Genomic DNA, 12,263 nt, shown 5'->3' with positions numbered 1-12,263 from the left:
GTCCTCATCTGTAAAATGAGGACAACAGCAGTTCCTGACCTACAGAGGTTTTTATAAGGACTCAATGAGTTCATAGAGGGAAAGGACTTAGACTGGGACCTGGAACAGAGTGACGAAGCGTTAGCTTTTACTGTTCTGTTAGTTCACAAAGGACCCCATCCCCAGGACAAAGGGAGAGGGTCTGACGTTGGGGGAACACCTATCCCACGTCATCACCGTGCTAGACTCTCTACATGTATCTCCCTTAGTCCTCTGAGCAAACCAGGGTGCTGGCCTCATTTTCTGCCTTCAATAGGTAGACAAACTGAAGCTCAGAGTAATGAAATCGCTCAACCAAAAATTAGCATCACACAGCCAAAACTTAGCAAACCAAATTTTTAAAATTGAGATATAATTGGCATATAACATTATATTAGTTTTAGGTAACAACATAGTGGTCGGTCTAATATTTGTATGTCTAGTTAATATCCCTCACCACAGTTACAGATTCTTTTCATGCGATGAGAACTCTTAAGATCTATTATCTTAGCAACTTTCAAATATACGCTACAGTATTATTACCTATAGTCACCATGTTGTGCATTACATTGCCATGATTTATTTATTTTATAACTGGAAGTTGTACGTTTTGGCCCCCTTCACCCATTTCACCCCCCATCCCTCCACCCACCTCTGGCAACCACCAGTCTGTTCTTTGTACTTTGAGCTCGGGTAGGTTTTCTTTGTTGTTTGTTTGTTGGGTTTTTGTTTGGTTTTGGTTTTTTGGTTTTTTTTAGGTCTCACATATCAGTGAGATCATACAGTATTTGTCCTTGTCTGGCTTATCTCACTTAGCGTAATGCCCTCAAGGTCCATCCATGTTGTCACAAACAGCAGGATTTCCTTCTTTTTTATGGCTGAGTCATACTCCATTGTGTATACCTACCATAACTTCTTTATCCCTTCATCAACTGACGGGCACTAAGGCTGTTTCCATGTCTTGGCTGTTGTAAATAATACTGCAGTGAACACTGGTGGGGGGGTATACATACCTTGTCAAGTTAGTATATTTCTTTCCTTCAGATAAATACCAGAGTGGAATTGCTGGATCATAGGGTAGTTCTATTTTTAATTTTTTGAAGAAACGTCATACTAATTTCCATAGGTGATGCCAAATTTTTTAAAAACAATTTTATTAAAGTATGTTTTATGTATCCTAAGATTCACCCATTTCTGGTATACAATTCAGTGATTTTTGCAGTAACTTTCTGTGTTCTGTGTTCTGTGTATTATAAACATCACCATAAATCAGCTTGAAAACATGTCCATCACCCTTATAAGACTTCTCATGCCCATTCACAGTTTACCCCGTTCCCGCCCCAGACACCACCCATCTCCTTTCTGTCTCCGTGGATTTGCCTGCTCCAGACATTTCCCATCAGCAGCACCCTATGTGGTCCCTTGGTGGCTGGCAGAGTTATAAGCCGCACCATCCTACTCTAGAGCATTCGCTGGCTCTACTCTCCTTTCTCACCTGCTGGCACATCAGATGGTTTGAGTCAGTTTCTCACTCATTTAGCAAACTGCTGTGTGCCAGAAACTGTTCTGTTTACACACATTACGCCATTTAATCCTCATAGCGGTCCCGTGACGTGGAGGCTCTTATTGCCCCCACTTCACAGATGAGGAAGCTGAAGCATAAAGAAGCGAAGCAACTTGTCCAAGGGCACACAGCCTCAGAGTGGCAGAGCAGAAGCTCTGAGCTCTCATCACCTGAGTTTCGCTGTCTCCTTCCTCTGCTAGGACTGGCCACCCTCCATTGCGGGGCCCTGTCTCTGCTCCACTGCCACCCACCAGAGATCTCAGGGGTTCACCTTTCTGTCCCAGAACAAGGCCAAATGGAGATGGGAGTAGATGTGTGTGCAAACATCCAAATGTGAGTGCCAGCTCAGAGTCGGCTTCACCCAGCCCGCCTGCCCACTGGAGGGCCTCAGCTCCAGAAAAAAGCTACATAGCCAGTCAGAAGGACCAAGCTGAGAGGGAAGGTCTCTTTCTCAAGCCTGCTCACGCCCCCTGAGAAGGTTTCCTTGGCTCCCGCAGGGAATGTAGGTCAAGGGCAGTTGGTTAGTTCTGATCTGGAACCAAACCATGTCCTTGGTCCCTGCAGGCCCCTCCCCCTGCGTGCCTTTGGTATTCAGGAGTGCCCAGTATCCCCTTGTGAATCCTCCAGAGATTAGCTCAGGCCTGGCATGGAGGGGGAGAGGGTGGGCAGGTGGAAGGAGAAGCTACTTTCCTGAGCTTTTTCCATCTCCCTAAGCTCACGCACCTGCCTCCACAGAAAGCAAGGTTTATTAACGACAGCAGAACTGATTTCCAGGCCTTCCTTACTGAGGAAACGTGTGCCAGTTAGTTCACCTCCCTCTGTTTCCAGAAGGTTCTGCCAGCTGACAGGAAGGATCTGGAAGGAAAAAATGGGGTCAGTGGTACTTACCTGAGAGAACTGCTTTGAAGATGGATAATCTGTGCTAATCTGTGGCAGGGTCAACTAAACTGAGCCTCGTGTTAATCCTAGGAGGCAGGCGCCCTTGTTCTCCTTTGACAGATGAGGAAACCAAGGCACAGAGAGGTTAAGTTTCTTGCTCCAGTGAAGTGACAGAGCTGGCATTCGAACCCAACTGCCCGGCTCTGGAGCCCATGCTCTCTATCCTCTTCTGTGTGGTGCCTGGCACACAGATGTGCAGCATGGGGGATTTGGCCTGTTAATCCCACCTGGGCTGTGTAGGTTCAGCCTCTTAGGCATGGCAGCATCTGGAAGAGAAGACAGAACCTTGATCATGAAAAATCAGACCTCCAAAAGTCTTTGCAGGCTTCCTGGGAAAGGGTTTATGCTCAGAAAGGACCTCCCAAATCCTGGTCCAGTGCCTTCCCCTGATGAACCCTGTGGGGTATATGTGAACCTGAGGTGTGGGGCTCCAGGCAGCACCGTGGCAGCAGAAGCCTTCGTCAGGAGTCTGCCTGTGACTTCTGCTCCCTCCTTGGTACAGTGGGGATGACAGCCACACCATCCATGCCCAGCCCAAGGCTGGCCACTTTGCGAGGCGGCATGGGGCCACCATGGCTGTGCCAATGTTTCCATCTTCACGCACGGCCCAAGGAGCACACGCCACACACCACATGTTCCCCTGGACAGTGGCCCCATGATGACACCCTTTTTGTGGGAAACATACCCATTTATCCAGCAATCACAGAAACAGCCCTAGAGGTTACCATAGCTCACTCCTGCAACACCCCTCTCAGGCCTCTATGTCCTCCCAGTCCACAGAAGAGGAAAACGCAGCTCCTAGAGGTTAGGTGAGTTGCCTAACAGAGCTAGTGAGTGGCCGAGCAATCAAAGCCCAGCTGCTCTGTCTCCACTGGAGGGAGGGTGAGGCAGTCAGCCCCAATGACACCTGCAGTAGGCCAGGGACAATGCTAAGCCCTTCTGTAAGCCATCTCCTCACTCCTCAGCAAACCGCAGGAGTGGGTACCTCTGTTGTCCCCATTTTCCAGAGGAGGAAACTAAGACCCAGGGCGGTCAGTTCATCATGCAGAACAGAGCTCTAAGTAACAGCGCAGAGGCCCAGATCTTGGTCTCAATGTCTCCGTGGCCTGCGGTGTCCACCCGTGCAGTTCGGAGAGGCCAAGCCAGGCGCCCGGACCCTGGCAGTCCCTCTCAGACCGTTCTTCTCCTCTCCAATCACATAGAAATTCCGGAAGTTGACCATCCCCAGCGCTGATCTGAAAATGCGGGGCAAGCTTGGGGCAGGCCCACGGACGGTGATGGTTAATGACTGTGACGCCAAACTCAAGGGCGATGGGACCATTGCAGCCATCACAGAGAAGGAGACACACTTCTGAGCCACACCTGCCACTTCGGATGCCTCTCCTTCCTTCCCTCCCCCGACCCCGTGTGTATAAATGAACACCTGAGACACATACTTCCCCTAATGATAGAGGCTTGCTCGTTTTGCACAGGATTTATTAACAAGTTAATTTTAAGGTGGCCGTGTACACTCTGGTTTAAAGTCCCATTCCCCTCCTTGCCCCCAGTTATCATGTAAGTAACATTATGAAGAGTTAATACTGTACAGGGACTAGCAGAATCTTCCATGCTAGGACGGTTTTAACCAGTGTTTTCTAGGGGTTAGGGAGAGGTTGTATCATATGGTCAAACTTTTATACTTGGGCTGTGGGGCAGGTGGGGTGGGAGTGATGCCTGATTTCTGTCAGCCTTTTAGCTGACCGCTCCATGTCCCATGTTCCTCCCTGACCATTGCAGCCCCTCCTCCATGCCCCTGGGGAGGGCTTTGCCTTCAAATCCTGCCTTTGCCATCCCCAACCTCTTAGCAGTGGGTTTGCAGACAGCAAGGATGTGTCAGAGAAGAGAGTGATCTTTCTGCCCTGATCCCACTAAGTGACCTTGGGTGCTCCCATCCCCTCCCTGGGCCTCAGTTTCCCTGTTTCCCAAATGGGGAGGGCTGGATCAAGTGATCTCTGAGGTCCTTCCTGACTTGGGCAGGTCTCTTGGGGATTGTGTTGGTATGGCTTGTTGGGTGGTGGCTGCTGGCCGGCAGGCCTGACCTTGACCTTTAATTGTTCTGAAGGCTCCCCCTGCTTATTTAAAATCAAGTTTGTCATGGAAATGATGTTGTGTTTTCCCCTTAAACTCCAGGTTGATGCATCTGTGAGTGGCTCCATTCTCTGGAGTCTGGGCAGGTCCTCAGCCCCCGTGACAGGGCTCCTCCTGTCCTGTCCATCTGCTCTTCCTGTCATGTCTGTCTCTCTATCTTCATGGGGCTGGCTGGAGTCACCTGCGCACTGGTTTTCGGGGTCAGGAAGCAGCTGCCATTCTGTTGCAGCTGTCTGTCCTGCCGTTGCCGCTGCCCCGGCCATCATCTGTGTCTAGGACCTTCTACCAGCTTCCCAGGGGAAGGAACCCCATTAGGGCCTGGAGCCTGGTTTTGTCCCCTGGCCCCTTCTTCATCTGCCTGCCACCTCTTCTCTCACTGTCCTCTGCCCTCCTCTCTCTCCTGCTTTCCTGCTACCTCTTAGTCCTCCCCATCCTTCTTCTTATCACCAGCAGAACCTTCTCTCCCTACCCCTTTTTTGGGAGCCATCCTACCTGCATCTCTCGCCAGGGGGACTGAGAAGGCTCAGCACTTATACTGGAGGGAAGAACCGGGCTCCCACCCCTCCCTCTGTGCAGGCCAGGGGCTGGTGGGGGCGAGCCCGGTGCTGCCTCAGACTTCTCTGCCTGACTTCTCTCTCTAATCAGATTTCATCAGCCCTTTGTCTTAGATTCAGAGTTATTTGGGGACAGGGAAGGTGCGTTCTTTATCCTTTTCCTTTATGTCCCCAGTTTTATTTGGTGGAAACAGGAGCTTTCTCCAAACCAAGGCTTTAGTTTCCTGTAAGGAACCCACATGTTTGATTCACCTGAAACTTTCCAAACTGACAGCTTCCCTGGTCTGGCCAGCCCCCATCTGAAGACTGAGTTTGCTAGAAGGGATGCCCAGTGGCCCCCCCCCCCAGGCGGGCTGGGATGCCTGGTTCTGGTCCCCCTTTTGCACACACTGCCCAGGCCTGCCTGGCTCTCCCTGAGCTGTCGGACCTGGTGGACCCAGGAAGTGGACCCAGGAGGATCGGGCCTCATGCTGAGCCTTCTGCTGTGTCTGTCCTTGTCTACTCTTCTCCCACCAGGTCCTGGGGAGGAAGACTCCCCACTGCTGCTGCTACCGGTTCTCCACCTACAGCTCTGAAGCCTCGCTAGGGACAGGACGCACTGCATTGTACCTGTGGCACTTAACATTTCACTCACTTAACACTACTCATGGGGCAGGGCGGAGGGAGGGCTTTTGCTCTTGGTTTTTTGTAATTTCCTACTAGTATTTGGGCAACTTGGGGCGGGACGGGGAGGGAAACGTGGGGGCAGGGGAAATGTCATTATGGTGACTTTTTTGATATTCATTAGAAACAATACATCCTTTCTGAGATATTTACAGAATTATTAAAAAATGAAAAAGGTTGTACTGTTTTACATAATGAACGTTTTTATTGGGTATTCAAAGGGCACACGATTGTCTGCTTACTCATTTTTAAAAATTAAAGGAATGAACAAACTATATGTGGTGGTTCCTAGCAGAGTGGTGTTCTTGAGTTGTCCCTGTGTTTTATCACCTGCATGATAATACCTGCAAAACCTTCTTGGTTCCATCCTTGGAGGTTGCAGTTTCGACTCAGGATTACAAATTAGAAGCACCCAGGGGTGTTTCAGGAGCCCACACTTCCTTTCCTTCCATGTGCTCAGCATGCATGGAACGTCTGCTATGTTGTAGGTGCTCCACAGAAGTTGTCTCTTCACTCTTCAGAACAATCCCATAAAGCAGGCACCTCCCCACTTTACTTATTACTTCCCCCACTTTGCAGATGGGAATGATTGAGGCACGGAGAAATCAGGTCTGTCTGAACTCAAAGCCCAGTCTCTCAATCACTCTGCCTTACTGTGTCTCATGCTGTGAGGCCCAAAGAAGGCAGCAGCTGCCTCATCACGGCTGTGGTGGCTGCCACAAAGCTCATGGGCTCGCCCTGCTAGGCAGACCTGCATGTCTGAGGCAGACAAGGTGGGGTGGAAAGACATGGAGATTGGAAGCGTGCAGTCCTGGTTTGGGCTCCAGGATCCGCCCTTGCCAGCCTCAATTCTCTCATCTCTACGAAGAAGATAGTAGCTCCTGTTTCAAACTCGGGGTGATTATGAAGATCCCATGAGCTCAGTAGGATTGGTAGAGCTTTGTATTCACACTGGTTATTATCATCCTGAATGAATAGTGCCCAAGCTCTAAAAGTGTAGCATTGCTTAGAACTTAGGCAAAAATCTCTAAATCTGCATCTGGGATTTCCAAAGAGTTACTTGGGACCATAGAGCATGTTTTGTCCTGCCAGTCCATGGAATGGAACCATCTTCTACATGCAGCGTCTGCTCATTCCTGTGTGGTTGACTCTTCTACTTCAAATCCCTGATCTCAGGATCCACCGGAAACTGTCTTGGCCTCTCGTGCTCTCTGAGGTGGTAACATCTGCTCATAGGGAAGGCGTCCCACAGAGTTCCAGGTTCAGAAAAATCTCGGACCCCAGAGGGTCCCTGAGAACTTCATAAAGCCACAGGGATTGGTCACCTGTCTGCCACTATTCCCTCCTGTGTCTAAAAGTGGTACAAAGCATCAAGACACAAAGAGGCTGGGTCACAGAAATGTGGGTCTCCCTCATTCCCAGGAAATCTGATTGGTGGATGCGTAAGCTTACAGAATTGGTAACCTATGGCATTTTTTAAAGCAGTAGACCCTGTAGGCTTCATTCAGTATGTGCTAGTGACCCTGCTGGCCAGATATGACTCTGCAGCCCAGCTCTATTAGGCACTGCAAATAACCAGAGCAGAGGGGAGCCTTGGAAGTGAAGTCAAAGGCTGCTTCAGACCTAGGAGATTTTCCTCTGATTTTGGGCGGGGTGGGGGAGGAATGGAAATCAGGCACCAAAGAGCTGACACTTTCTGCAGATGGCTGCAAATTTTGAAAAAGGTCATACATTCAGCAGGCTTTTACTGCATACCCATCATGCTTCATGCCTGGACCTAGAACTAAGGATATTGAGACAAGTGGAACAGTCCCTTTCCTTGAGTGTTTTTGCTCTTCTAGGTCAAGAGGACAGGTGTCTACACTCCTCTGGACAGGCGTAAATGCATGCAGAAGCCATTCTTCCTTCCTAGTCTCGGCCTTCTCCAGCCAGTTTGAGCTCTGCAGTGTGGCTCTGGGCAAGTCTGTCCACTTTTCTGGGCCTCAGCTTAGCCATTGGGAGGAAGGTGAAGAAAATGAGACCCAGGGAAGAAACATAGCTGGCTCAAGATTCCCCTAGAAGCCCTCGCATCTTCTCAGGCTGTTAAAAATCAAATGGGTCCTTGACCTGGGCACCTTGCTACACATTAGGGGGCAAAGTCAATCTGTTGCCAACTCTTGGCCTTCTCTGCCTCTCACTTCTGAATAAGATCCACTTTGTGGGGGGGGGGATACACATGCTCTTTTCTCAGAGCTTCCAGGCCAGCTGATGTGTCAGAACCACCTCCATGAGAAACTACGGGGCAGAATGTGCCAGGGACCGACTGCTCAGGGAGTGCCAAGCAGAGGGAAAGAACTGTTTACTGAGCACCTACTATGTTCCAGGTGTCACACCTGCATTACCTCATCAGAGCCTTACGACAAATCTAAGAGGAAAGTGTTATTAATCCCATTTTTCATATGGAGGAACTAAAGTTTAGAGACTGTAAATAATTTGTCCCCCCAAAATACAATATACCTCCTGGAAGGTGGAGAAGCTGGGCTGGACCAAGGTTTGTTGGGTCTAAATAGAGCCCAGGTACCCAACCACCTAACCAAGAATGTGGGACTTGAGCTGCACCTTGAGGGATGGGAAGATTTCACCAAGCAGGGAAGAGCATTTGAGATGAGGGGATGGCCTGAGCAAAGGTAGAGGCAGAAAAACATTTTTGGGCAAACACGGTGGGAACTAGAATCCTCTCCATCCCTGGTCTGCTTTTACAACTCCTTACGCAACTTCACCAGCTGTGAAGGTGGCCCCTCCCCATTTTCTCAGAGCGAGGGGGTTAGGTAACACCGTGCCCATCAGGGATGGCATCTGGTGTAAGTCATGGCACAGAGTGGGTGCTCCACAGCACAGGGCCTTCAATGAACAGGTGCTTGGCTTGCCCTGGAGTGGGGAGCCACGGGAAAGGGAATCAACAGGCTCTGAAGACCCACTCAGTGCTGAAAACCATGATGAGTCCCTTCTTACGTATTATCTTGCCCCCAATCACCTTGTGGATTGGCAAGGTGTTCATATTCTCCCAATAAAGAAATAGGCTCAGAGAAGTAGAATCAGCTGCCCAAGGTCCCAGAGCTGGTTAATAGCAGAGCTATGGTAGCGGCCCCATGGGGTTCTGGCTCCAAGGCCCATGCACTTTCCACAGACCACTTTTGGGAGCCTCCAAGGGCCACCACAGCCATCAGCACTGATGAATCACTACAGGCTGTGGAGAAACAGATGGTGGAGGCCAGGTGGAGAAGGTCAGAAAGTCTTTAGGAGCTTTGAATAATCTTTTGGACACTAGGGACCTCTGGAAGCCTCCTTGGTATCCCAGAAATGATAGAAGGTCACGGGGGCTCACTGAGATGGACAAAGGGATGTTTGAGAGTGGAAAGGACTGTGGGAACCCTGGAGACCTGCAGGAGAGACTGAGAGGTCCTGAGTGAGGGGCCAGAATTACGTGGAGTCATCAGTGAGACAGAGCCCTTGAGGAGTTACGAAGAGTTGAGCATACTGGAGGGTGTGTATGGGAGCTCTAGGGGACCGTTGGGAAAAATGAAGGATTGTTGGGGAGGCACTTCAGAGTTGCTGGGGGCCATCAAGAGCTGTAAAAATATATCAGAGCCCTTGGTCATTACTGGGGGGCACTGGAGCCATGCAGAGTTCCGGGGGTACTTAGGGTCACTGTGGGAAGCAAGTATCTGAGGAGCACCCTGCAGGATGTAGCCTTGAAGAAAGTGAAAGAGGGGAGGAGGGGAGCTTGGAAATGCTCTTAGAGGTTTTGCATGGACAGTGGAGCTGAGGTGAATGGGAATAAGGACCAGGAGGGCCTGCCTGGCAGCGATGGGGAGGCCCAGCCTGAGCTGCAAACCTCAGGAGGCAGCAGGCAAGTTGCTCCTGGGCACAGGACTCCATGACCTTGACCTCACAAGAGTGGAGCAGTCTTCGCTTTTCTGGAGATCCCGCACCTGGGTGTGCCAACCAGCCAACGCTTGGCTTTTCTTATTCTCCGTGGAATTTCCTCTACCTTCCTTTTGAGTATCTTTCCAAAGCCAACCATTTCTGGAATGAGCAGGCTCTGGGAGCCCAGTCTGAGCAGGAGCTTGGGCCCAGTAGAGAGGTCTCGGCCTGATCTGTGGATGGTGGAGAGACAAGACAGAGGAAATGGTAGAGCACAGGCAAGTATCATTGATCACCTAAAGTATCATTTATTCAGTACCTGCCATGCACCTGGGGTAGGTTCGGGTATTTTCCATAATGAACACAACCGCTGCAACTCTCATTTATTCCCATTTTACAGACATGGAAACAGGCTCAGAGAGGTAAGGGAGGAACTTACGCGAGGTCACATAGACTGAGCTGGAATTCAAAGCCAGGTCTATCAAACCCAGAGTCCTTGGTTTTTTCTCTGTACCAGGTGGCTATTGGGGTGGCCCCGGGTCTCTAGCAGGGAAAATTGGGCCCTGGGCCTGCCTCCCCTCATCACCGCCCTCCCACCTGGAGTCCTGGGCTCAGGCAGACTCTGGTGGCAGCACGTTAACCACCAGGTGGCGCTGCTGCTAAACCCAAGCCCCCTCTCCACGGTCGGGACTCAGTAGTGAGGCCTGAATTGGAGCTGGGACTACAGCGTCCAGAGGCCCCTCCCTAGGTGCCCAGATGAGGGACAAAGAGGCTGCCCTTGACAAAAGGATGCAATTCACCCTTCTCACCCTGCCCTATCCCTTGCTCCTGTTCGAAGCATTACCGCAACAGCCAGACACACCTGCTTTCAGTTCTCAACTTCCCCACTAGTGGCCGCGTGGCCTTAGGCAAGTGACTTCACTCTCGGACTGCAGTTTCCTCATCTGTGCAAATGGACAGAATAGAGCCCTTCTGGCAGGGGCGTTGAGAGAATTAAATGAGGCAATAATTCTATGTGGCTGACACAGAATCTTGTTCTTCTATGTCACTCTTCTCAGGACAACCGTCAGAAGGGCCCCCACCAGCATCAGGAGACCCTTGGCCTAGTTCTCAACTCTCTGTCTGCCTTGGACAAAGTCACTTTGCCTCCTTCGGCCTCAGTTTCCTCATCTGCAAAATGGGGCTAATCACAGGAATTCTCTCATTTGGTTATTCTGAGAATTAAACCAGACAGTGGCTCTATGACGTTTGTTTTATAGGGCTCCAAATGAACAGGAAAAATGATTAGTGAAAATATTCATGTTCCCAGGGGTCGTAGTTAGGTGAATATGCAATGGTGATAAGGTATAAGGAGGGCAGGGCAGCCCCTCGGTGACTGACCGGGTCGGGTGTGTGGGCCAGGTTGTAGGTTCTGCCCTGACCACGTACCAGCAATTACACGGGCCCCGTCAGCCAGGTGCCACCTTGTACCTGCCCAGCCTCCCCCCAGTCCCTACCTTCCTCTATCGTCCTCAGCTCCTGCCCCCAACAACACACTGGGACACAAAAATATAGAACAGAGATGAGAAGGCTAAACGCTGAAATATAGGGGATGATTATCTCTGGATGATAAAGTTTGGGCTGATTTTTATTTTCTCCTTTTTTTCTGTATCATCCAATTTTTCTTTAACAAAGAATTTTTATATTCCAAAAAAATGAAATCAATAAAGCTATTTTTTAAAATCCTCTCCTCACCACTTAGAGGTTGGTTACAAAAGAAGACCCAGGGGGAAGGAGAAATGATTCTGATATGGTTTGGAAGAAATGATGAGTGGGAGGAGGGAGGGGCTGTGTCGCCACTGCAGACAGTCCTTCGGTCCTCAGGATCCGGACTCCCCTGGGGGATTCTGGGCCTCAGAACGAGGGAGAAGCAAACGGAGCAGGACCCCTCCTCTGGGCCACATATTCTCCACATTTCTGGGCAGTCCGGGCGTTCCAACATCTTCAGGCGTTGCAGGGAGCTCTTGCAGCTGTTTGAGGAGAGAAGAAAGCAGACATGCAAGGCAGCCACCCTTGGTTGAGGGCTGACTATGTGCTAATTACTGCCTCTCCTTTTATCTCATCAGACCCCTCCCATCCTACCTACACATGCCCATTGAGGGAGTTGGGACTATTAGCCCAATTTACGGATGAGGAAACCAAGGTATGAACTCGTATATCTGACTGTCTTCTGGGTATCTTCTTTTGGGTGTCTGTTGGGGCCTCTCAACTCCATTTTCCCAATTAAATGCATCTCCTCTAACCCCCATGCCCCCCAGTCTGTCCCTCCTAGTCTCAATAAATGATACCATCATTCAACAACTTCCTTCATTCAGCAAATATGATTAAGCAATCACTATGACTCTGCCCTCAAGGAGCTTACATTCTAGTGGGAGGAAAAATAATGAACATTTTTTTAAAGTAAACATATATAGTATACCAGAAGATAATAAATGATCTGGCTAAAAATAAAGGAG

General features: G+C 50.0%; 1 protein-coding gene across 1 annotated transcript in view; it reads left to right on the top strand.

Moving 5' to 3' along the window:
• Positions 1-6,140, top strand: part of SLC6A11 (solute carrier family 6 member 11) — a 126,711-nt gene extending 120,571 nt beyond the window's left edge. The window contains exon 14 of the mRNA XM_036079875.2: positions 3,724-6,140. Coding sequence (XP_035935768.1) covers positions 3,724-3,876 — 153 coding nt within the window. The 3' untranslated portion in view covers positions 3,877-6,140. The remainder of the gene's footprint in view (positions 1-3,723) is intronic.
• Positions 6,141-12,263: the final 6,123 nt, after the last annotated feature.

This window comes from Halichoerus grypus, chromosome 1 (genome assembly GCF_964656455.1).
Source record: "Halichoerus grypus chromosome 1, mHalGry1.hap1.1, whole genome shotgun sequence".
In the NCBI taxonomy this organism is placed as follows: Eukaryota; Metazoa; Chordata; class Mammalia; order Carnivora; family Phocidae; genus Halichoerus; species Halichoerus grypus.
Note: the sequence above shows the minus strand (reverse complement) of the source record. Positions and strands in the feature narration are given on the sequence as shown.